Source organism: Galeopterus variegatus, unplaced genomic scaffold, assembly GCF_000696425.1.
Source record: "Galeopterus variegatus unplaced genomic scaffold, G_variegatus-3.0.2 Scaffold2240, whole genome shotgun sequence".
In the NCBI taxonomy this organism is placed as follows: domain Eukaryota; kingdom Metazoa; phylum Chordata; class Mammalia; order Dermoptera; family Cynocephalidae; genus Galeopterus; species Galeopterus variegatus.
In genome coordinates this window covers 207,024-233,097 of record NW_007728351.1, presented here as the reverse complement: position 1 = coordinate 233,097, position 26,074 = coordinate 207,024, and the positions used below count along the sequence as shown (strand labels likewise).

Below are 26,074 nucleotides of genomic sequence, written 5' to 3'. Positions count from 1 at the left end.
GCAGCTAAGGAAGGGATGAGGCCCGGCTCTGTTGGACCATTGGAGATGTCTCCGACTCGTCCTTCCACCCCAGTGTTCTCCAGCCCCCACACCCCAGTTGGTGCATCCTGACATTTCCAACCTCCTGCCGCTGAACTAGTTCACAGAAGCACGAGTTGACATCCCACATGGCTCTGCATCCTGTCTTTAGAGGCTCAGAAACCTCAGCTCTCCAGTGGGCAGCAGGTGTTTTCTTTAAGTTGAAGTGTAATATGTAGGTAGTAAAGTGTGTAAAATGCATGGATGGTGTGTGATCATCTCAATAGTTTTTCACATATGTGCAAACCCATGCAACTAACACCCAACTCAAGACAGAGCTGTATCACCCTACACAGGGCCGCTGGCCACATGTGGCTGCTTAAATCTTAACTCATTAAAATTAAGCACAACTCAAATTCAGTTACTCAGTCACGCTGACCACATTTCAAGTGTTCAAGGGCCCCATGTGCCTGGGGGCTGCTGTGTACAGTACAGCTCTAGAACATTCCATCGACACAGGAAGTGCTATTGGACAATGCTACTCTAGAACATTTCCAACACTCCCCATACTCCTGAGGGACTCTCTTCACAGGTGAGCCCCTCTCCAACCCACCCCAGAAGAGACCAACCCCAGGGCAGTCGTGCTGGGGAGTCGTGCTGCTTGGCTGAAGTTGCCAGAGTCCAGTTTTGCATATTCAGTGTGGGGAGCTGAATACTGGCCGAGGATGTCCACATCCCCATCCCTGGAACCCATGAGTGTGTTACATGACCTGGAAAAGGGACTCTGCAGGTGTGATTACGTGAAAGATCCTGAGACGGGGTGAGTTTCTGGATTGTCCAGGTGGGACCAGTGTAATCAGAAGGGTCCTCATAAGGTGAGGCAGGAAGGTCAGAGTCAGAGAGAGACCAGAAGCTCCTAAGCTGCTGGCCTTGAAGGTAGAAGAAAGGCCATGAGCCAAGGGAGCATGTGCCTCTGGAAGCTGGAAAGGACAAGGAAGAGGAAGGTCCTTTGCAGCCTCCAGAAGGAGCCAGCCCCCTGCCAACAACTTGATTTTAGCTCAGTGAGAGATTTGAGACTTTCTGACCTGCAGAAGTATAGATAAATGTGTTCTTAGAAACCACAAAGTTCATGATCATTTGTTAGAGCAGCCTCAGGTACCCATCCGTATGGACTCAGCCCTTCACTAGAGACTCAAGAGTGGTCACATTTTCCCAAATGACAAGAAATACACTGCGGTCCAAACTACGCTTAAAAACAGCTCCTTCCCTCCTGCAGCAATGAGAGCCGCCCACCCATCCAGGGATCTGCAGCGAACTGCAGCCATCAGACCTCCCAGTGTCACTGCTGCACCCAAACTGAAGGAATGGCCCCAAGGCCTCTCTGTGTGCCGACATTCACGTCGCTGCGCTGCACCTGGGCAGGCCATGATCCTGCGGTGGATGCTGCCTGCAGACCCGCTTTTAGGAAGAAGTGCGTATCAGGAGGTTTAGCGCTGCTTTAGGTGTAGGATCTGCCCAACTCGGATGGCCCAAAGCCGGGCTGTAAGTTGTTGATACCATAGGAAGTTCTGTGATTGAAAAAAATGTAAACCTCTGCCAAAATAAACCACATTCATAACATCTCTTCTTTGATTTTAGATGTTATATGTGGACATAAATGTCTACTTACTCTTTATCTCTCCAAAATGGAACGGAGTTTATCACGGTGCCTTGGAGGCAGACTAGCATTTGCTTATCTTACTGTGTTAAACTGACGGTAAGGTAATGTCAAAAGGTCACATGATTTGGTTGCTTGTAAAACTGTGTCTCTACTAGAGGGAAAATTTTCAATGCTATGAAAATAAAAATACCATATTGATTAGGATTTTTTTTTTTTTTCCTATTACAAGCAAGTAATAGGGAAAAAAAAACCAAAAAACCCCAAACTGGCTTAGGTGAAAGGGGACTTATTGGCTCACGTCATTGATCAAGGTCAGCAACAAGTAAACTTGATCCCGAACCCAGATGATGGGCCCAAGCCTGGTTCTTCTTGGTTGTTGTCCGGAGGTGAGACTGGCAGGGGCAGAGGTAGGAGAGCCATTTAGAAGGCCTGGGTGGGAGGAAGATGCTGGCTGGAACCAAGAAGATGGTGGTGGGGGTGGTGACCTGCACAGGTGCCCAGGTGTTGCTTTACTGCCAGAGTTTCCAGACTGACTGCTGTGCTCCTGCCGCCGTTCGTGTTCACTCTGGTGGGTGAGCAGTGGCTCCTCACTGTGGTCTTGATTTGCATTTCCTAATGATTAATGGCGTTGAGCATTTTTCTATAGACTCATTGGCTGTCTGAGTATCCTGTTTCATGAAACACCTATTGGAGTCATTCCCCTATTTTTCTATTGGATTGTCTGTTATTCTCTAACTGACTTTAGGCATTCTTCATATATTCCAGTTATGAGTCCCCTGTCGGTATCACAGATATCTTCTCCCACTCTGGGCTTGCTTTTTACCCTCTCAGTGATGATTTTTCATGAATGGAAGTGCTGAATTGCAATGGGGTCTGATGTGTCTCTCTTTCTTTCCGTGTTTAGTGCTCCTAGTGTCCAGTTTAAGAAATGTTTCCCCAGAAGGTATTTTCCTATGCTATTTTCTTAAAGCTTTGTTGTTTTACCCTTCTCGTTTAGAGATATAGTCTATTAGGAATTGATGTTTGTGTATGGTGTGAGGTAGGGGTGTGAGGTATGGTGAGGAATAGGATTCATTTTTTCCCATATGGATATCCAATTAATCTGAGACCATTAACTGAGCATACTGTCCTTTCCCTAAAGACCTGCCATTGTTCATAAGTCAGGGGCCACGGAGGTGTGGATACGCTGGATCTCTTCTGTCTCATTGGCTTGTTTGTCCTTCCCTGACAAATTGGTTTCTGTCACTTTAGAAGTAGGTCTTGAGATCTCATTGTGTATGTCTTCTGATTTTGTTCTGCCAGATTATTTTTGGTTCTTTTGCATTTCCATGCAAATCTAGAATCAGGCTGTTAATTTTCTTTTTTTTTTTTTTCCTTTTTTGTCTTTTTTACTGACTGGTAATGGGATCGCAACCCTTGGTGTTGCGCCCGCACCGCGCTCAGCCAGTGAGCGGGAACCGGTGTCCACATGGGATCCGAACCCTCGGCGGGAGCACCGCCACACTCCCAAGTGGCGCACTCTCCAGTGCGCCACCGGGCCGGCCCCAGGCTGTTAATTTTCACACACACAGAAAACCTGATGAGATTTTTATTGGGATTACATCTAATCTATAGGTCACTTTGGGGGAAGATTTATACCTTCATAATATCAAGGATGCCAATCTACAAACATGGAACAGCTTCCAATATTTAGATCTCCTCTAATTTTCCCTAGCAATGTTTTGTAGTTTTCACTGTAGAAATCTTACCTATCTTTTGTTAGATTTATGCTTATAATTTTGATGTTCTGATGCTACTATTTGGCGTGGTCCACGCCATGGCAGTATCCTAAAGGAGTCAGCTTGGGCTGCCCTCTCCGAGTTGGCAAGGCCGCCAGAGGGAGAGCTGCTGGCAGGGCCGCAGCTACGAGCACTTGCTACAGCCATGGGGGTTCCTGCCTCAGCTTTGTAGCTTTTGCCTTCTCTTTCGATATTTTGGTGAGTGTGGCAGTTCTCTGAATTCCCAAAAGATTATAAAAACAACACAAATAATTATGCGGTCAAATAATTATGCAGTCATTGAACTAAACATTCCCACAGAGGATCCGAGTAAATTGGACAATTCAAAATTATCCCCTTATGATAAATTGACCACACCAACATATGTTCTAGAAGCACCACTCATGACTAAATATGAACTGCAGCCTAATGTGAGTTGGCAAACATCATTTACTGGAGTTTATATTAATGGCAAGAGAATGGTTGGCATTAATGAGAAATTATATGATTGGGAAAAATTAAGTATATGGGAACAAAACTGTAGAACCCCCTTTACTTGGTGATATCCAGTTTTAAATAAATCATTAAGAATCAGGTGTTGGGATAAAAATATATGCTGTAAAATTATTAATTAGATCTTAGAAAAATAAGAGAGTGTAGCTGGTTTTGTGAAGGATGGTGCTGTGCGCAAGGACACTTTAACATTTAGATCAAGATAACAGGGCCACAGCAAATGCATAACCTTAAAATGTGAATGATAATCATATATCCAGTGTTCTTTTATATTTGGCTTCCACCCTGCTAACAGGGTGGATCTTAACCACAGTTTCCTACAGAGAAAGGTCACAAGATAACTTCAAGACANCAAGGACACTTTAACATTTAGATCAAGATAACAGGGCCACAGCAAATGCATAACCTTAAAATGTGCATGATAATCAAATATCCGCTGTTCTTTTACATTTGGCTCCCACCCTGCTAACAGGGTGGATCTTAACCATAGTTTCCTACAGAGAAAGGTCACAAGATAACTTCAAGACAATGAAGGGATGATTTGCATCTGATAAACCTGATTCCAGGAAGAAGCACGAGTTGATCACCTAAGACGTGCTGACCTCTAAAAGGGTTTCCTCCCTGCTTTATGGACCATTGATTTAAGCTTGCTGATACAATAAAAATAGTTCCCCAACCTCCCCCCCTGCAGAGAAAAATCTAAATAAAAGGCCTTGTCTCATGCTCTACTGGGCTCCAGCTGCAACACGCTGACAGCCCGCAGAGAGAAAACACGCATACTGATGCATTGAGGTCTCCGTCTGTGTTTTTTATTTTCACTGACCCTCCCTCTCCCTTTTTGGGTATCCACAACTCGACTGGAGCTGGACTCCAACAACTATTAATGATATATTTCAAAATTTTTCATTTTCCATTTCTTCGTTGTATATAGAAATACAATTGACCTCCTGTATCTGGTGATCTTGCTAATTTTACCTGTTTGTTCCAGTAATTTGTCTGTAGATGTCTGGGTTTTTTTTACATACATAATCATGTAATTTTGTTGTCATTATTTACATTTATTGGATGCCTACTATATGCCAGGCACTGTGCAGGACAGCCCTGGGGACAGATCTGGTGGCTGCCCCTTGAGGCTTGAGCCAACTGCAGGAGGGAAGTGTGAATAGTGGGGGCTAGGAGAGAACATGGCAGGGCACTTAGCCCCGTCAGAGAAGGCTAAGTTAGCTATGCAGGAGGACGCTTGAGGTGGGCATTTTGCAGGGGAGCTCATTGCAGAAGTCCGTGGCACAAAAATCAACACACCATCCAGAAACTGAAAGAAAGTGTGGTGGGGAGAGGCAATGTGCTGCACTAAAAACATCTCCCCCTTCCCTAGCTGCCTGTGTGGATGGCGCTGGCTGGAGCTTCCAGGAGAGGCTTTTAAGGGGCTGAGTCAGCCAGCAGGATTCTGGCCTTTCCTTAGTGTGGTGGGGCCGAGCTAGGAACCAGAGTTCAAGAGCATGACAACAGAGGGGAATTTCAGCAAGGACGTTGAGTGTTGGTTTCCCTGTCTCAGCACTGCCCTGGAGGCACCTTCGAGACCCTCTCATCTCACACGCCACCCTTTCCCAACACCAGGGGTCTCACAGTTAGAGATTGTGATCAGCAGAATAATGGTCCCCAAAGATGTCCATGCCCTACTCCTCAGAACTTGTGAATAGGTGACCTCATGTGGCAAGCCCTGGGGGACTTTGCAGGTGGGATTAGTTAAGTATCTTGCAATGTGGCAATTACCATGGGTTATCCAGGTGGGTCCCACATAATCACAAGGGTGCTTATAAGGGGGAGGCAGGAGCTGGAAGAGGCAGAAAGGATCCACCCCTGTAACCTCCCAAGGAACCAGCCCTGCCAACACCTTGATTCTCGACTTCTGGCCTCGTGCCTGTGAGATAAGACATTTCTGCTGTTTTATGCCACCACATTTGTGGAAAGTTGCTACAGCAGCCCCAGGACACTGATACACCAAGGAATTTGGAACTGGGAAAGAAGGACATTGGTTCCTGTCTGTGCTGCCTGGGAACTCTGGGGTGGCCACAGGTGTGGAGAAACAGAGGACACCACGTGGAGAGAGGATAGTGGCACCAAGTGGGCCGAGAGTGACAGCCTTGGTTAGTGGTGGCTTGTGTGGCCCCCCGAGGCTGCCACGCACCTGTCTTGGGTCCCACAAGATACTCCTGCGTCCCAATATTATGTTCCCTTTCAGACTCGAGTTTCTTTGCCGTGATTTCTTCCACTTAAAACTGAAAAGTACATTGACTAAAACAATGGTTTCTTTCTCTCTCTTTAATTTCAGAAGTCACATGTGATCAGAAGGAAAACTTGAGAAATAACCATCCTCTTTTCAAAGTCAGTTCTACCTATTACTGTGGATAGTTGATACTGGGGTCTTGTGCCCCCTCAGTGGCCTGGAAGGACGAACGGACCTCCCGGTTCATCAGGGGTTGCAAGGGACGGTAGTTGTTCACCATCGTCCATCTTTCCTCACCAGGTGCTGAGAACAGGAGGCTGCGGAATGCTGACAGCTGGAATAGAGAGCAGCAGATGGTCCTGCTGCAGGGACCGAGCAGCCCAGCTCCCGGGGGCCCTCATGCTGGTGCAGTCCCCTCCCACACTGAATCCCTGTGAGACCAATAGAATATGGTGGAAGTGATGGTGTGTGATGCTCAGGGCAGCTTTCCCCTTGGTCTTTAGGGCCACTTGCCCTGGGGGAGGCCAGTCACCATGTTGTAAAGGTGCTCAAGCCACCCCATGCAGAGGCCACGTGGAGAGGAACTGAGGCCCCAGCCAACAGCCAGCACCTGCTCCACAGCCACTGACTGGGCCAACTTTGGGAATGAGTCCTCCTGCCCTAGTCACACTTTCAGACAACTGCAGCCCCAGCTGACATCTGACCACAACTCCATGACAGATGGCAAGCCCAGCCACCCCAATTCCCTCCCCGCAGAAACTTTGAGAGATAACAAATGATTGTTGCTTTCGTAAGCCACTGGGTTTTGGAGCCATTTGTTACATAGCAATAGATAACTAATACATATAATATAAATCCCAAAGTAACACTGGGATTCACTTTTCATTCAAAGAACTAAGACCATTTTTTACAGATCATCTCACGTGTTCTAAGAACAGGCTAGGAACTCTGTGAGGACAACTCACACGCTTAGTTACGTTTAGACCTGCAGGGAGGACGAAGCACCCTGGGGCTGTGCAGTGTGTGTGTGCGGTCTCCCCGCCCAGCCATGTGCCCACTCGCTCTGCACAGGCTGCCGACTCTCTCAGAAAGGCAACTTTCTCCCCACTCACATGACCTCCAGCTCCCTTGGCCAGGAAAGGGGCTTCTGCTGTGCATTTCTGTGTAATCCTGGCCACCCTCTCTTACAACTGTTGGCTTATGTTTCTATTTTCCCACCAGACGGCAGTGCACTGAGACGAATGTCTCATTTCTGCCCACCCCTCCATGGCCACCCCTCCCACCCTCTGCTGTATGCTGTGGTACAGCACCTGACACAGAATGGGTACTTGTCACACACATGACAAGGGATCTTGGTGACAAGGGGCCACTTTTCAACCAAGTCCTTCCTTGTGTCTGTAACGGTCTGGCTTGGGGGCAAATAACCCACATCCCACGTCTCAAAGTGAGCTTTTCAAAGCGAATGACGTCATCTGTGACTTTTAAATAAGGGAACGTTTTCACAGAATCATGAGACTGGAAGGCTCTCTAGAGCTTATCTGAGCCTCAGAGAGAGCACATGTGAACCACAGCATACAGCTGTGGCGGGTGAGAAATGTCTGCCCAGGCAGGGATGGGCACGTGGCTGCATGCTCACTGCACATCCTGAAACTCTAAACCCCAGAGACAGACCTTCTGCATTCTTCAGATTTCCAGAGAACAAGATACCTGCACTTTTAAAAAGTATACAAGTATTATCTATTCATTTTAGAAAACATTTGGAATAATTAGATAAGAAAATGGAGGAAAATAAAAACCAATGCAGACCCATGGCCCTGGGAGAACTACAATTCACTTCGAGTGTGTGTGTCCACGTGACATGCTGGGGTGCTGCTCGGGACATGTACACTCGCCTCGTCCCGCCCCTGACTCTGGCCTCGCGGAGGGACGCACCTGGGCTGGTGGGATGTGAGCGCTCCGACGTGAGCAGGGTCTGAGTGTGCTGTGCAGGTGGCTTGTCTGTGGCGTTTCTGTTGCTGACCATGAGAACCTGCCCTGGGCAGCCTCTGGTCGCAGCGCGTGAGAGACACCGGCCCCAGCCCCGCCCCAGCCCAGCCCTCTGTGAAGCTGAGCCGTCTGGAGCCCAAGAGCCCCCAGGAGCAATGAATGCGCGTGTGAGCCATTGCATTCCAGGGTAGCTGTTACGCAGTGTCATCATCGCAATGGCTGATCAACACAACCCATCTGCGTTTTTCTCCAGGCAAACATAGCCCCAGAGTCTCTTCTCACAGCGTGTCAGAAAATCCTCTACCGTCCACATTTCTTACTGCTCTGTCATCCAAGGACATGGAACAAACTCTAAATTGTCTTCTCCCTCTATGCTCCTTCTCTAGCAGCTTTCCAACTGCGTTTATGACATCCCTTTCTCGGTTAACGTTTTCACCTACAAATACTTACTAAGGTCCCGTTATGGGTGAGGACCACATGCCAGTTGCCACATCACTTCTGTGCTTTTACAGCAACTTCATCCCGACGTGGTTGGGGAGTAGGTGCTGACCTAGGTGGACCCTGCGTGCACGGGGTGTTTTCCATGCCTGCTCGCTGGAGCACTGTGCACGGGACACTGCTACGACATCGCTGTTTCCCCGTGTCAGGCCCGCCCTCCCTCACCCCTCCTCCTCCTTTCTTTGTCTCTGTCCCTCTCTCTCCTTCTCTCTCTCTCTCACTAATATCTCCACATCAAAAGAAGAGCTGTGATAATCAGAACCTTTTTTCAATCTCAACGAGCTCCTATTTCAACTGGAAAATTCTTTTTGTGCAGGAACATCCAAAATGCACTAGAGAATAAAATTCCATGATGCTGTTTCATAATATCTTAATGAAACTGTCCAACTAGAGGACTTTCGCTCCTGTAGTCCTCTTACGCCTGTCCGGGCACAGCTCACCTGGTCCTGAGCCACTTCGATGGGCTGCTTCTGGATGACCCAGGTGACCGACTCGCTCAGCGGAGGGGTGGTGAGGGAGCCCGCGTAGGTCCAGTAATCCCGGCAGGTGGGCAGCAGACAGGAGGGGTCGAAGGGGCCCATGGCCACCTGTGCACCCTGCGAGACCAAGAACCACAGCTGTGTCAGCTCTCGAGTGACACTGAGCAGATCCAGGAAGAAGCGGAAGTGGTGCTCTGTCCTATCTCCGCGCGTGGGGCCTCATGGTGCACGGAAGGCAGCACATCCACTGAGATAAAGGCTCTGGGGCCCTGGCAGACACATTTGGAAGCAGTAATGAGAAAATGTGACCCTCTCTATGGAGGAAAGATGCCACCAAATGCTACATTTTAACTTTTAAAGTCATTCATTTTTGTATACTTGGCTGGGAAAATATTACACATTTTTTACTGCGACAAACTATACATAACACAAAGTTTACCATCCTGACCATTTTTAAGTTCAGGGGCATTAAGCGCATCCACATTGTAGTGTGGCCACTGCCACCAGCCAGCTCCAAAGATTTCTCATCTCCCCAAACTGAAACTGTCCCCATTAAACAGCAAACCCACCGGCCCCGGCCCGGCCCCTCCTGCTCCCACCTCTGTGGGGTGGAGGCGTCTGACTGCTGTGGTCTCGCGCAAGTGGCGCCATGCAGTGTTCTCCCATGACGGCTCACCTCACTTGGCACAATGAACCATATTTCACTAGCTTCTCCCACGTGGTGGCATATGTCAGAATTTCCTTCTTTTTAAGGCTGAATGACATTCCATCGTGCAGATGGACCACGTTGTGTTCCCTGATCGCATCCACCCTTCAGCTATTACAAATAATGCTGCTGTGAAAACGGGTGCACAATATACCTCCTCAGGACCCTGCTTTCAGTTCTTTGGGGTGCACGCCCAGAAGTGGAGTTGCTAAATCATATGATAATTCGATTTTTAATTTTAAAGGAAACATCACGTTTTCCACAGCAGCTGTACCAGATAATCTAACACTTTTAACACAGCTGATCGCTCTCTCTCAAGCAGCCCCGACATAGGACCGTGGTGCTGTGCGCACGCAGGAGGACTCCCTGGGCTGTCACTGCAGGATTCTCCTTCTCACGGGAGTAGGTGGGACTGATGCCCGGCCTTGTTCTTGACCGTCGTGTGCCAAGCTCTCTGTCTCCTTCCAAGACACGCTCACATCAGCACGTCCCCTGCTTGGGGGCCCTTTGTTCAAAGTCCATACATTGCCTGCTTTCTGTGTTTTATAAATCACAGGGAGAAGCCTGCTTCTGGGTTCCACTGGGATGCCACCGCCATCCAGCCGTCCAGCCATCCAGCCGTCCAGCCATCCATTCACAACTGTTTGTGAATGCTGCGGTGAACCTGACCCTGCCTTGGCACCGGAGATGCAGAGGAAACGAGGCAGGCAGAACCACCTGCCTTCGTGGAGCTGGTGGACAGCACGCAAAATAAATGAGCAAAGCACCTGGGGTACCCCCTCCATGAGGAGGACAGTGGGGAGTGCGGTGAAGAACTGAGCGAGGTGGCTGGGGTTTGAAAAGGGTGGCCCCGAAGGCCTCGCTGAGATGCTGGCGTTTGAGGACAGACACGGAGGAGGAGGAGAAAGTGTTGTGGTGTCACCACAGCCGTGCACCTGAGACAGGTGCGGCCAGATGAGTACGAGGAACAGTGAGAGGCGATATGGCTGGAATAAGTAAAGGGGACACCTCTGCTTCTCCCTGGGACTTGGGACCCCTTAAAAAATCCACCTCAGCAGAGGCAGAAACAGCAGCCTGGCTGCTCCCCGGACACCGCCCAGCACAGTGCCCACAAGTGTGCAGAGGAAGCGAGACCGTCTTGAACACCATGTGTCCACACAAACCCACAGCACCCAGCAGGCTCTGCCAGAGAGCAGAGGACCCCTGGGGACCCTTCAGATTAGCAGGCCCCAGGACAGTGGCCTCCGCTGTCACCTTTTAAAGCAAGTGAGTCTGAAAGGCCGAGAAGCCAGGTCTGGCAGCACCGCCAAAACTGAGCATTTGCTCTGGACCCGTCCCCATGTGCCACTGTGGGGGAGGTTCCAGCACAAAGTGACTCCCTGTCCCCAAGGAAGATGGCCTCCCTGCTCACCTAAATCACGCAGAGGACCCCTGGGGACCCTTCAGATTAGCAGGCCCCAGGACAGTGGCCTCCGCTGTCACCTTTGTAAAGCAAGTGAGTCTGAAAGGCCGAGAGGCCGGGCCTGGCAGCACTGCCAAAACTGAGCATTTGCTCTGGACCCGTCCCCATGTGCCACTGTGGGGGAAGTTCCAGCACAAAGTGACTCCCTGTCCCCAAGGAAGATGGCCTCCCTGCTCACCTAAATCACCTTTACTTGGCCGACAGACAACCCAGGCATGTGTCCAACCTGCTGACATTCACCCATCAAAAATGGGGAGACGTTAGTCTAGCGACCAGCAGGAAGGTAGTGGGTGGACTCACCCAGACACGCACACTTCCCTCAGTGTGCCAGCTGCTCGGGTCACTACTGATCACCTGGCTAGGGGGTGAACACAGCATTCTGAGGCAGAATGCACAGACCACACGATTCACCCACTCAAGCTGCACGGTTCCACGGCTCTGTGTGTTTCACAGCCATGTGGCCATCGCCACAGCCTCTTTCAGAACATTTCGTCACTGCAAAGAGAAACCCATTAGGCTCTCTAAGCTTCACTCTCTAACCACCCCCCACACGCACACACACACACAGGCTCTCAGTCTCTGTGGGTTTCCTATCCTAGACTTTCACATGAACTGAGTCACATAAGACTTAGATTTTTGTGACAGGCTGTTTCTGCTCTGCATGTTTTCGAGGTTTGTCTGTGCTGGGGTATATTTGTTCCTTGCTCCTTTTTCACCACTGAGTAAAATTCCATGGCGTGGTCTAGTCAGTTTTTGAGAGGAACAGTTGCACACACACTTGAGACCATGTGGGACAGCGTGCAGAGAGGACAAGCAGTGTGCAGTAAAACAGGAGTCCCCTCCTGCCCACCCACCTACAGGTGCCAGCATGCCAGCACCTTCTGCGGCTACTACCTTAAATTTTCTGAAGAACCTTTGAGAAGTATTTCTACATTGTTTATGAAGGAAGTAAGACAGATACCAATGACTTGCCCAAAGCCACGTCATCAGACTGGCAGAGCCCAGATGCCATGGAGCTCTGGCCCATTCCGAGGTTTGGGCTCTTTCCTCCCTCCCCAGGGCTGCGGGGATCCCACAGCTTGTGGCCAGAAAGAGGCCATCTGTATCCTTCCAGCATCATCCCCAGGAGCTGTGTTCCATCTCTAACATGCATCAGAGCCACGTGGTTGCACAATGCTGCTCTCCCTTGGGGCCCCAGAGCAAGTCACGCCCTGACTTTGTGCATCTGGTCAGCGCAGGTGGCTGGGATGTGACGCTGGGAGCCCAGGGACGTGGTCTAGGCCATCCTGTCATTGCGAGAGGGTGGATGGGCCAGCTCATTGTAAAAAGGTGCCTGCTTTGTGCGTCTTTGCTGTTGAAAGAGGGTCAAGGAGTTGCGTCCCACCTTTCCACCTGTGCACTTCCAAAACCACAGGAGGTGGGGAGGCTCAAGGAGTTGCAATCCACCCAGAAGGGAGGATAGCAACAGGGAGAAAAGGCAAAACCCAAGGGGCGGAAACTGGTCAGCGGTCACCAAGGGGTAGGGCGCGGGCAGGTGACACTAAAAGGGCTGCAGGACGTAGTGCTCAGGTGGGGGTGGCATCCTGAAGGGTTCTTGGTGGTGGGTACAGGACTCAGCATTGTCAAACTGACTGAACTCTATGCCACAGAGCGACATGATGTTGCAAATTTTAAAAACTCAGCCCAGGTGTTGGAGGAATCCAGATGGAGCGCAGATCATGACAACTGGATTACGCATATATGACACGCCTTGCAGAAGGGGTGGGGACAAAAGGCACTGACTTGAGTCACTTTGGAAAACAATATTTTATTTGAGTTTTGGCGGCTGGCCGGTGCAGGGATCGGACTCTGGACCCTCGTGTTATCAGCACCACGCTCTAAACAGCCGGGCTCACCAGCAGCCCTGGAAAATGACGTTTGAAAGCTGCCACAATGCTCACCACAGCAGCCCCGAGCCTACTCTCTTATTCCAAGTTTTGTCTTCCTTCTTCAAAGAGGACACAGCTTGTGTCAAGCCCCACAGAGCCTAACTCTGCTCCTGCCTTGTCCTCTGGGAGCCTCAGTTTCCCCAAGTGAGGACGGGGGGTGTGGCATCATGAAGGGCTCGGGGCCGTGAGGTGCTTCCAGCAGCACCCGTGTCATGGAGGGGTGGGGCTCAGCGCCTGCCGCGGCTGCTGCTGGAGCCAAGGAGCCTCCAGGAGAGCAAGGAGCTGCCCCTGACCCTTCGGGCCTGGTGGGCTGTTTCCACCAACAAGGTGGCCGATCCCCTTGCAGCCCCGACTACTGGAAAGGCAGGAGGCATGGGGTGGCCCCAGCAGCCTGGGCTTGCAGGGAGCTCCTCCTGGGCATGTGGGGTTGGGGACCCTCCATGGGGAGTTTTTGCCAAAACTGCTGGCCGTGCAAGAGGGTCAAAGGCGAAGCCTCAGGGTCTCAGTCCCGGGGTTGTCTGCCCAAGGTCATGGGCCATGCTGGGCTGTGCCTGAATGGTGGGAGTTGAGGGAACGTGGATGGCCTCTGGTGAGCCACGGCCTTCAGACGGGGCTGAGGGGCCGTGGCCTGGGCTTCTGGACAGTGCCTGGTTTATTTCTACTTGACGGACACTGATGTGTTTCCTTCTAAGCTGCTGGAAAACTCAGAAAGGTGCAGCCCTTCCCCCCTGCAGGAGCTTTGGGGTTCAGACCATGAGTTCTGATCTCACGTGGGAGCTGGGATGGCCTCACAGTTGGGAGTTCAGGCTGGAGCATTCCACTCTCTGGGTTTAAAAACTAACTCCTCACCCACTGGTGTGTGCCCAGCAGCATGTCCCCTCACCTCTCTGAGCTTTGGTTTCCCCATGGCACAAGCGGGTAAATCACAGGACTGACCCTCAGCATATGTGGAAAATTGAGACCATCCACATGGAGTGCTGCCATTCTTTGCCACCCCCCCAAGATGGGGGGTGACATCTCCTCCCCTTCACCTGGGCAGGTGCCTGTGGCTGGTGTGGTGGGTGGAAAGTGGCAACTGTGATGCTGCATGACTTTGGAAGCCAGGGCACAAAAGGGATACTGAGTCACCTGGCTCTTTTTCCAGACATGTGCCCTGAGCCCTGAGCGCCACATGGAAGCTGGCCACCCTGAGCTGCCACGCTGGGAGACAACCATGGAGGAGGCCACACAGGGTCCCTGCTGATTAAATTGCCTGGCCCTGGTGCCCAGGGAGACCCCCAGTCCCAGCCAAACCCAGTCTAGCCTAGACTGGGAGAGTTGGTGACAAAGGCTGTGGTTTCAGGGTGGTTTGTTCCTCAACCACAGAAAACCTGGAAAGGAGCCTAAAGCCGCGGAGTGACCCATCCCTGGGGAGAGGGACTTGCCAGGTCCTCAAGGGGTGAGTGGCAGAGCTGGAATCTGAAGTCGAGGCTGCCCAGCCCCATGCCTGCTCCCACACCACCTTCACCCTGCCCTGTGCAGCCCTCCAAAGAGGGAGCTGGACTCAACCATGCTTCCAGCATTTTCCATCACAGGGCCATCATCTTAAGGTTCCACAGGCTCCCACAGGGTAGAGCCAGCTGACTGCTCTGAGCTCAGCGACACAGCTGGAGGGCTTGCATGCTGTCCTGTGCAGCAGTGCCCCATGCACGGCAGCAGAAGGGAGCCCTGTCCTTTACTCAGGCACCGCTGGTGCCTACACCCAGTTGAACACTCTACTGAGGATCAGGCACTACTGTGCCATCATTTTAATCCTGATAATGACGCTCTGGTATGTACACTATTAATAGCTCTACTTTACAAATGAGGAAGCTGAGGCTCAGAGAGGTTGAGTCACTGCCCAAAGTCACACGGCTCGGAAGTGGTGGATCAAGGCTTTGAACCCAGAGAGTCTGACTGAGGGGCTCCATTATACACCAGGCTGCAGTGGAAACTCCCAGGCTCTGGGACCAGGAACCGCTGTGTAGACATCCTTCAAGTCTCTTCCCGTTCCCTGACCCTCCAAGGCTGGCCTTTATCTCTTAAGAGTCTAACTCTCTTATTCATCAGGTGGGGAGACTGAGGCCCAGGGATCAGCATCAGGACCAGGACTGCATCCCAGACAGCGCCTCCTTCTCGCCCCGTGACACCATTTCTCCCTGCAGTTTGAGTCAGTCCACAGGGGAGAAGCTCCAGAGCCTTCCAGGGAAGGAAACAGACCCCTGAGCAAACAGGCCTTCACGGCCAGCGCTTTTCTCTCCCACCGGGAGGTGGACACTGGCTGGAAAACATCCTCATCCAGGTTTACTCTGGCTGAGGACCAGCGAGGAAGAGGATGGGGCACCGGGGCTGCCAGCACTGTGGCCTTGAGGAGTTCCTGAGCCGGCAGACGGAGCAGCGGGGGTGATCTGGTCTCAGTCCCATGAGGCTGGCCTGGAGTCAACTTCAAGGGGACAGCAGGGCACAGATCAAACAGCTCCTGCGAGTGGGTGAGGAAGGACCCCCCTTGCTCCCCGTTTCCACCTGCAGCAGCGCACACCATTGTTAGGACAGGCTGAAGCCTCGTCCATCCCCACGTCTGAGGGCCGCATAGACTCCTCCCGCCCTGAATTCTTTTGTTTGGTACTGAATAAATAAACCAAACTTCTTTGGAATTTCCAATCCTCCATCAAAGTCCTTTCTCAGCTGATCTTGGAGAAAAGCGACATGATTACCCTTGTCATCCTTTGGAGGTGCACTGAGCACAGCAGGGTGTACAAAGAGAGCAGGGAAGACGTGCAGGCTGAGCCTGGCCCTGTTACAGCTGGCCGGCGGGCCTGGGCAGCCTCCCTCCTTCCCGGGCTCCGGGGTCTCCTGGGATGGAGACCCTCTTAAGTTCTTGCCCAAAGGGCGTGCTGGGTGGTGCACGGGTCAACGCTACCAAGTGTTAACAGTAAGCTGTTTACTTCAACCTGCTTTATTTTTTTTTTTTTTATTTATTTTTTTTTGTCTTTTTCCGTGTCTGGCAACGGATCACAACCCTCAGTGTTGTCCCCGTACCGGACCGGGACCAGCAACGGGATCGCAACCCTCGGTGTTGCCCCCGTGCCTCGCTCAGCCAGTGAGCGGGAACCGGTCTGTATGTGGGATCCGAACCCTCGGTGGGAGCGCCTCAGCACTTCCCAAGCGGCGCACTAGCGCAGTGCGCCACCGGGCCGGCCCCATACTTCAACCTGCTTTAAAACAAACTTTATCACTAGTGGATGTCATTGCCCAGGACAAAGCTAAAAATGTTTGAGCAAACCAATTAAAACTATTAGAAAACGCAAATAGGAGTTCGAGTGGCAGGCAGGTGTGTCCAAACTCTTCAAACTATTGCCTGAATGGCTGAATTTTGGGGAACCCCAGTTGAGCCTAACACCTTGATGCTACTGAGGAGCAAATAGGGCCCTGAGAACAGCAGTGACTCATTTGAAGCCACAGAGCCACCAGCCCAGCTGGGACCTGACTTGAACTGGACCCATCCACTTCCGTTTGCAGATCTGGAATCGCGCTCCGCTAACCTGCTTATTTTTCTTTGCGAATGAGCCACACTCGAAGCAATTTTGCTGGTCAAATTATGCCAATTTCAAAACACACGCTTACCTTATGCTTCACTGCTGGCAAGATGTCCACCAGCTTCTGTAGCGTGGGATGACGGGCCCCCACCTGCACAGCACGGACAGCCGGAATGTTAACTCGGAAAGGCAGCAGATGGGATGGAAAGCACACGTCTCTGCCAACAGACCAAGTCTGACAAGCCGTCCTCAGTCCCCGCACACCGCAGTTTCACCAGGAAAGCTACGCCCAAGCGCGCATCACCTTTAAGAACACGCCGATCACAGCCAAGCCGTTCTCTCCCACGACAGCTTCCTTGTAGTTTGGGTATTTCACAGAATTCCAGTGAACCAAATGCAGCTGAAACACAGCAGAAAGAGAATTTAAATGGTTCATGACGCAGCAAATACAGTCATGTCCCCTCTGTACAGCTGACCTATTTGTCATGGAGAGGCTGTGGCCGGGTGTGCAGACGGCCAGCAGCGCAGATGTCTTTGGCAAACGGATCATGACACAGCAAATATAGTCATGTCCCCTCTGTACAGCTGATCTATTTGTCATGGAGAGGCTGTGGCCGGGTGTGCAGACGGCCAGCAGCGCAGATGTCTTTGGAGCTCCCAAATGTGGCCAAAGCCACAGGGAGTAAGAGCCTTAGTCTTCCTGGTGCAGAAAAAGGAGAGGATTGTTTTAACTTTTTTATAAAATAGAAATGGTAGTTTGATTATTTGCTGCCTCTTAGTTATCCTTGAACGAGGATGACCACATAAGGCACAGGGTCCTCAGTTAATTTTGAATTTCATTAAGCAATGAATAATTTTTTGTGTCACGATGTCCCAAATATGCACCTGCTCCTCAGTCTGGCACCTGACTTTGAACTTTACCTGTGTACCTTATTTTACTCCCCTCCTTTAGTTTTCCTGTGGTAGGAAAATGGATCTGGGATTGTGGTATTCAGTCCAAACTCAGCATTGGAAGAGGCCAGATGACAAGGATTTAAGTCAGGGTCAGGGCGTGGGCTGGGCAAGGGCATTCTAAGTCACCAGCAAGTGGGAGGCAGAGCTGTGTCCAGTTTCCCTGGGCCCTGGCTGGGCATCCTTGAGATAGAATGTGATCTTACCTAGAAGGGGCCTAGGTGTCTGTACATCGTATTTCCTTGTAAGCACGTAGGTTGTGGACGGGCTCTTCTAAGCAGCTACCCAAGACCTGAGTCTACCGGGACGGGCACAGGAAGCCTGCTGAGAGGCTGGGGCTCTGCTGAGGGCACTGGCCCCACATGCACTCCATGTGGCACCTCACTCCCAGCCAGTCTCAGTGTTCCCAGCCACGCGCATCTGGGACAGCAGGGTGGGTGTGGTCTCTCCCTGCCCATCTGTTACCTTAGATGGAACACTGTACCAGAGGTCCTAGAAGTAGAGACAGCTGTTCCCCGAGCCCCGCTGCAGCCTTCCTCCTTTACAGCCCCCACCTGTGGAGCAGGTATCGCCTCCTAAGCCCCCTGCCCCCAAGCGATGACACTCTACAACTGGGCCAGAGGTGTGGCCAGCATGGGAGCCCAGCCGCCCTGCTCGGCCTGATTCAGGGACAGCCCCTGGTGGGCCCCAAGCTCTCTGACCTTGTTTCTGCACTGATAAATTGCAACAACCTTGTTAAAATCTCTGTTCATTAGAAATGAAGTTGCAGACACCGAGTTCCTGAGATGGAAGGTCTGTACTAAATGAGAAGGGTCTGCCACCACCGTGGCACCCTCTGTGTCTGTCACTATTTGTAAATGAGTGTAATGATAACAATGGATGTAACCCCCTGATGACAAAGTGTCCTCAGACTTCATCTCCAAGCCTGTGACCACACGCGATTTTCATTTTTTGGTTTGGCTAGACTCTAGTTCTATTTTATTTATTTTAATTAATTTATTTTTTGTCCTTTCTGAGACCGGCCGCACCGCGCTCAGCCAGTGAGTGCACCGGCCATACCTATATAGGATCCGAACCCGCGGCAGGAGCACTGCTGTGCTCCCAGCGTCGCACTCTCCCGAGTGCGCCACGGGCTCGGCCCTCTAGTTCTATTTTAACTACAATATTATTTCTATAACAACAACAAAAAGTTTAAACAGGAACCGTCCGTGACTTTAGATGCATCAAAGAGTCAGGTGGGTTGGTGTGCGGATGGGATGAAGGGTGGGTGGACAAAGAAGTGACAAAGCGATATGGCAAAACAGTCATCACAGGGTCAGGGTGGCAACCTCGTGGAGTCTCATCGTATAGTGCTTTTCATTTCTTTTGTAAGTTGGAAAAATTTCATAATAAAATGTTGGTGGGGCTGGCCCGGTGGCGCACTGGAGAGTGCGCCGCTTGGGAGCGCGGCGGCGCTCCCGCCGAGGGTTCGGATCCCATGTGGAGACCGGTTCCCGCTCACTGGCTGAGCATGGTGTGGGCGCGACACCGAGGGTTGCGATCACGTTACCGGTCAGTAAAAAAGGCAAAAAGGAAAAAAAAATGTTGGTGGAAATCTGTAAGGCACAGCTTAGCACCCCAACATACCTACAAAAAATAATTTCTAACATCTATCCTCATTCTCTTCACTGACTCCCATTTTGGAATGTTGAAAATATGCCTTTGTTTTAAGAAGATGATCTCTATCGTAAAGACTTTCAGATTCTCAGTAGAGGGCCTCGTGAAGCCTCTCGTCCATGATCATTGCAAGCACACAGCTGAGAGAGAAGCTAAGCGGTCAGGTTCTGTTCTTGAATCCCAGCTCTTTGACTTCAGCAAGTTACATAACCACTCAGACCCTCAGTCTCCTCTTCTGTTAAATGCGAGTGTGTATAGTACCCTCCTCTTAGGAAAGTGGTGTGATTAAGTGGGAGGGGTGGTGTCAACTGTTCTGGTTTGAGCACTGAAAGTCCCAGCTTCCAGGAAATCCTTCATCTCTGGGTAAATGGGATGGCTGTTCACCCTGCAATAGAGCCTGGCACATAGAAGGCACTCAGATACGTGCTGTTAGATGATGTCTACGAACCTCTGCCGGGTACACGCGGCCATCCACCGTGTGCTCTGAGCCCCACTCGTTTGCTGATCCCCAGTGGAAGTGGAACTGCCTTAGTCTGTAGTGGTTTTCCAAGGGCCCACCACTAATTCCTGGAAAAAAAAGCAGTGAGACGTGTAGGTTGTTTGACTCTTCGTCAGGCTGTGGTGTTGCTTGCGGTGCTGTCTACTCTTCAGTTACGTGATTTCACTAGCAATGGATCAATGTATTGCTGAAATGACAGACTCAGAGGCAGGCTCCGTGAAAGGTGGGATCTCATCTGTTCTGTTCACCTCTCCCCCATCACCTCACCCAGCGCCACCCCGCCCAGCTCCAGCCCACAGTAGCTTCACAGTCAATGCTTGCATGGAAGCAGGATCCGAGCGCAGCAACTAGGTGGCAGTAAGGGATGCAACTCCCTGCACGCTACCATATGGCAGATGCGAGTTTCTGAGAAGCACACCAGTCCTATGAGGTTTCCAGACTTTTCTTTTTTTTTTTTTTAAATTAATTAATTAATTAATTTTTTTAAAAGATGACCGGTAAGGGGATCTTAACCCTTGACTTGGTGTAGAAAAACACAATATTCAAAAGGGAGTTGAGAAAAGGGAGACACTAAAACTGCTTAGAAAAAATCTAAAAAGGTTTTATAGATGAGAACATTTTTTTTTTTTTCTTTTGTCTTTTTTTTTCCGTGTCCGGCAACGGATCGCAACCCTCAGTGTTGCCCCCGTACCGGACCAGGGACCGGCAACGGGATTGCAAACCTGGGTGTTGCTCCCACGCCTCGCTCAGCCAGTGAGCGGGAGCCGGTCCGTATGTGGGATCCGAACCCTCGGGCGGGAGCGCTGCCACGCTTCCCAAGCGGCGCACTATCCAGTGCGCCACCGGGCCGGCCCCAGACTTTTCTTTTTTTTAAAAAAAAAAAAGATGTCTTTTGAATTGAAAAGTAAGCAGCTTAAACCCTAGCACCAAATAATTTCATAAAATAATATGTAATGAACAACGTTTTTAAATAAACAAATTCTGAGATACAACATGCTACATTTTCCACCAGTCCTGATCTCTATGCAGCCCCTGCTTAACCTAGTCCCACTACACAACCAAATTCTATTGGAACACTCCTTTCCAAGGCACCCTGAATACTCACTTGGAGCCCGCTGCTCTTCACAGGTGGGCCTCCAGGCAGCCCTCCTCAGCCACTGGGGCCCAGTGTGGCCTTCCCAAGAGCTATTGGCTTGACACACACAAGCTCAGACGTGAGCATCGACCGAGCATTGATCACTGAGGATCTGGCCCTAAACTGCAGATTCGTGACTACCATCCTCAGAGATTCTGTTTTAATAGGTTCAGGGTCAGGGCTGGGAATCTGTGTTTTAATGAGCTCCCACGTGACTCTGATGCATGTGGCTTATCCTGTCTCCAGCTGCACCTCGTCACTGAAGATTTCCATTAACAATTGCTACAAATGTGGTAACTATTCAATATCTCACTTTTAATTGAAACGAGGGTGGTGTGCTGCTGGGATGGCCGGGACCAGTCTGGGAAACTCTGGCAGAGCCACAGAGTGGACTGGAGGGTGGTCCTGCATGGCCTTTCCCATCCACTGCTGGGGAGTGCTCAGCACGCCCTCTTCCCTGCTGCCGACACCTCTATCTGTGCAAAGTGAGAAAACTATTCAGTGGTATGATGGATGCCACTGAGAATTAAATACGAGGGCACTTCAGAAAGTTTGTAGAAAGATTCAGATCATCTTTTAGTTCTATTTTTCCATGAACCTTTTAAGTGCCCTCATCCTGCTAGCTAATGGTGGTTTTCCCCTGTAGAAAGCACTCGTAGTGGAAGGCACTGAACTGCAAACCAGAAACAGATTCTGCCCAGGATTCTGCCCTGGACTGGACACGCACTTGATCGAGTCACAGAGTTTCTCTCTGTCTTCCCTCACTTGAAAGCAAGGATGGAGAACTCCATCAGAGCTTCATCTAGTTTTAAAAGCCTATGATATTATGAGGCAATCTTCATTCTCCTTAAATAGACACAATGAAGTGTATCTCAATTTAAGAAATACACAGAAATACCCCTTCCCCCAGTGGGTACATGAAAACACTGGAAACAATAAAGTCTTATCCTGCTGGCAGCAGTGGCACCACACGGAGCCATCCTACAGACGGGAGAGCAGAGGCGGAGAGGAATGACTCCCTTTTGGGCTTGGATTGCAAGACTTTATGGCGACTTTCTAGAGCTAAAAATACAAAAGGGTGATTGTTTTTCCTCTGAAGGATAAAGACATGTGAGCCAAGTGGACTTTGAAGTTTTGTGCTTTAATTTACTAGGAGATGTTAAGTAGGCTGCCAGCAATCCCTGAGGTGCAGCAGCGGGAACCAGAATTCAAATCCACGTCTCACCTCAAAACCCGTGCCTTTTCCACTTGGTCCTTCCAAGTGCAACACATGTCCTAAGGAAATCACAGAGCCACCAAACTCAGGCGTGGTTATCTCTGTGCTCACTTATGCCCGGCGCCTGATCCATGGTGGGAAGGGGGTTTGCAGCACTGCAGGTCCCAGAGCCTTTGTAGCACCAAAATGCACTGGCTTAGTGACCCAGGGAGTGAGTCTGCCTCTCAGGTGCAAAACATGCTTGTTCGTTAAGAGTTAACCACGTGGAAAGCCGACCTGTGGCTCACTTGGGAGAGCGTGGTGCTGACAACACCAAGTCAAGGGTTAAGATCCCCTTACTGGTCATCTTTTTAAAAGAAAAAAAAAGAGTTAACCATGTGGATACTCACGCATGTCTTTTCTGGGCTGGAACTACCTGGAAGGCAAGTATGATGGGGCTTCACTTAAGCCACACACAAGTTGCACTGGACACACTGGTAGACACAGTCTGTGAGGCTCTGAGTTGAGTATTCAGTAGCATTCCCAGGACAGGAAGCATTTCTGTCTGGTTCATTATCGTATCAACAGCATTAGTGCAGGAAAGGGTCCTTCAAGGTACCCAAGAATCCCCACAGGATGGATGAATGAGTGAATGGCTGAGTGAATGAGTGGGATGTGTCAGTGTATTGACATCCATCCAGTCACTCAGTCTTAGGTAAGCAGGGCTGTGTGTTACAGTGGAATCCAGTTTTTCTAGGAAATCCACAGAACACCAGAACTACTTAGAGATCTAGATTAGCAACTTGGCTCCACCTCGAATTTGCTGTGTGACCTTGGGCAAGTAGCTTAGCCTCTCTGAGCCTGAGCCTCTCCACCTGTAAAATAAGGAATGTTGGCAGGATAAACTGAGACAATGGCAGAAAAAACAATTGTAAAGTGTTTGTCAGGTGCTGATGCTGACGATGGTGGTGACTGTACATTAGATAACCTTTCAGGGATTTAGCTCCTTCATCTATATAAAAAAAGAATCACTAGCTAAATGTTCCTTCCAGCTCAAGCATTCTGTGATTCTGTGTGGGCACAGACATGGTATCTCCAGGTGTAAATCCAGCATTAGCTGGGTGTCTGCCAGATCTCTACCAACCAAAACTTCGTAGAAAAGTCACTCCCCAGATTGTCCCAACAAGCAGAGAGCCAGGAAGAGGAGCCTGTTGGGAACCAAAGGGACTTGTGAGCATGGAGCGTTACTCCCTTTGGCAGGTAAAAAGCTGCACATGCATCTGCAAGTTAGAAGACTTTCCCAAGGCCACCTCCCAGCAGGCTTGGAGCCCATGGAGCATGGCTCTGTGCTCTTCCCAACAACAGGCTGTTGCTAGTACTAATTTTTTTTTTTTTTTTTTTTTTTGGCAGCTTGCCAGTATAGGGATCGAATCCTGGATCTTGGTGTTGTCAACCCCATGCTCTCACCCACTGAGCAAACCAACTTTCCTCCTGGAATTCTTTATGGAAGCAGGCGCTAACCATTTGAACTCCCTGGTCTAGCTGCTTCAGTGATACACAGTAGCCTGTTGGACTAAGAAAATGTAAATGGAAGTCAGTCCTTTTGAATCCTGGGGCGCCCGCCCACTGCAGGAAGGAATGTTCCTTTTCAATGGGGCCTCCAGACCACGAGACCCCTCATGCTGGTTCAGGCGGCGTCTGGTTTTTGTATCTGAACAAGGGACTCACTGAGACAGAGGCTACCCTAGGCTGGGGACCAAGCGAGCTCACAAACACCCCCCAAAAGGCTGCTGTATCTCACTAGCATTGTCGCACACAAACAAAAATACAGGGAGAGGAGAAACACCAGCTTCTAGGAGGGTCATTTGAAAAAGAGTCTGGGTCTGGCGGAGCTTTCTGGAGGCTAGTGAACAGCTCAGGCTGGGTTGGAGCGGCCTCCAGTGGCGAGTTGGTGGAGTTCCACCAGGAATCCAGCAATGTGGCCGACGCAGCATGAAGCCTCCTCTCAGCCTCACGCACACATTTCAGAAGAGAAAAGCAACCCAATAAAAAGTACAGCCTTTCTATTAAAGAGCACCAGCAGGTATTGATTACACAGCAGCCTCTTCAGTAAAAATCAGGTTTCAGATTTGTACCTCTTGAGCCCCTTTCAAGTTGGAACAGAAGAATCTCGCTGTAACAATGTTTCCAAAATTAGACCTGACCAGCAGACAGCCTACCAGCAAAATGCCAAGTGCATTTATTTAAAAACTGGAAAGCAGCCTTTTGCCGCCCTTTCCGCAGACAACACAGCACAGTGCTCAGGAGTGGGGTCTGGAGTCACACCTGGGTTCAGATGCTGGTGCCACCTCTTCCAAGCTGTGTGATCTTGGTCTAGCCTCAGTTTCCCTATGTGTGAAGTGGGGATGATCCTAGAACCTACTCGACAGGGCTGTTCTTAGGATTAAGTCACATGCGAAATGCAAATACTTAGCACAAGCCTGGCATGTAGGAAGCACTCAAAGAAAAACAAAACAGGAGCCGCTGACCTGTCTCTATGGGATGAAATAGCTAAGGGATAGAAGTTCTCCCTGGCCAGCGTCTCTCATACCCTGGGCACTGTGTGTCCCATCCATCAGCTCGTGTAATTGCCTGGGATGGAGAACACTTAGTGCATGCTATGAGTGCAACTAGCTGACCAGCTAGCATTTATTGAGTGCCCGCTATATACTGGGCATTGTGCAGAGAGCTTTATGCTCCCTATGAGGTCAGCTCTGCACAACGACCCTGCAGAACGGGCACTGTGATCCCAACCTTGAGATGAAATTGAAGTTGCCTGCCCCAGGCTACATGGCGAGCCCAGCCCAGGTCTGCTGTATGGTCTAGCTCCTCAGCTTTTGTGGCAAGGTTCGAGCCAAATTCTACCACTTTTCTTGCCAGTAAAGTTAGGAACCCAATTTAAGCCTGCAGCCCTGGATAAAATAATCTCAAAGTGACTTTTCATAATGACAATACAGTGGCAGGGCAATTTCCTTTAATTAAAAAAATAAAAGGCAAGTACAATTTATGAGCAGGGGGCCTTTAGCTGCCACCCCCAGCCCCCAGCACCTGCTGTCAACAAGGCTTGTCCACAGAGCGGCAGTAGCTACTCATCACCCCCTGCATTCTCCACCACCAGGCTCATCTGAACCAGCTCATTGAGATATAATTGGGCAATTGCATCAGAGATTGCCAGGCCCTCCAGATATAATAACAGATGACGTTTGAGGCTGACTCCATGAGGCAAGGTGCTGGCCCAGATAATATTGTCTCTGCTATTATGACAGACACTGTTAATAGCCACCTGCTTGTAGTTCAGGGCTTTTACCAGGATAAGCAGGCTTTCGGCAGGCATGGTTGTCTTAAGGCTTAAAATTAGTACAAGAGAAGTCTGAGACACGCTGTAGCAAAGGATCAGCCTGTTCTTGGTGCCACTCTGAGATTTAACTAATGTTCCAAAGCTATAAAGTGCTTATAGCTTATAGCTTATAGCTATAAGGAGTTTCTCTGTGTTCCCTGGACCGGGAAAGACTTTGTAATTCTCTCCAGGCAGGTAAAAGCCACAGCCAGTGGTCACACGTGGTCAGTGCTGGGGAGTATATTGAGCCCCCACCCCCAGGACTCTGAAATGAGGGAATGGAGACTGCTCGTGGGAGTTGAACTCTAAGAACATCACATGCTGGCTCAGGTTTGAAAGCCAGGCAAACCTGGGCTCAAATCCTGGTTTCACGTGGTATGGCTTTGCATAGGTTGTTTTCTCTCTCTGCAGCCAAGACTCAATATTCTTTTTTTTTTTTTTTTTTTTTTTTGACCGGTAAGGGGATCGTAACCC

At 50.2% G+C, this 26,074-nt stretch overlaps 1 protein-coding gene across 1 annotated transcript in view; it reads right to left on the bottom strand.

Annotated features, from left to right (window-relative positions):
- Positions 1-6,252: 6,252 nt before the first annotated feature.
- Positions 6,253-26,074, bottom strand: part of CA5A (carbonic anhydrase VA, mitochondrial) — a 42,521-nt gene continuing 22,699 nt past the window's right edge. The window contains exons 3-7 of the mRNA XM_008581050.1: positions 19,844-19,962; positions 17,093-17,188; positions 16,877-16,939; positions 9,100-9,255; positions 6,253-6,509 (exon numbers count right to left, since the gene is read on the bottom strand). Coding sequence (XP_008579272.1) covers positions 6,348-6,509; positions 9,100-9,255; positions 16,877-16,939; positions 17,093-17,188; positions 19,844-19,962 — 596 coding nt within the window. The 3' untranslated portion in view covers positions 6,253-6,347. The remainder of the gene's footprint in view (positions 6,510-9,099; positions 9,256-16,876; positions 16,940-17,092; positions 17,189-19,843; positions 19,963-26,074) is intronic.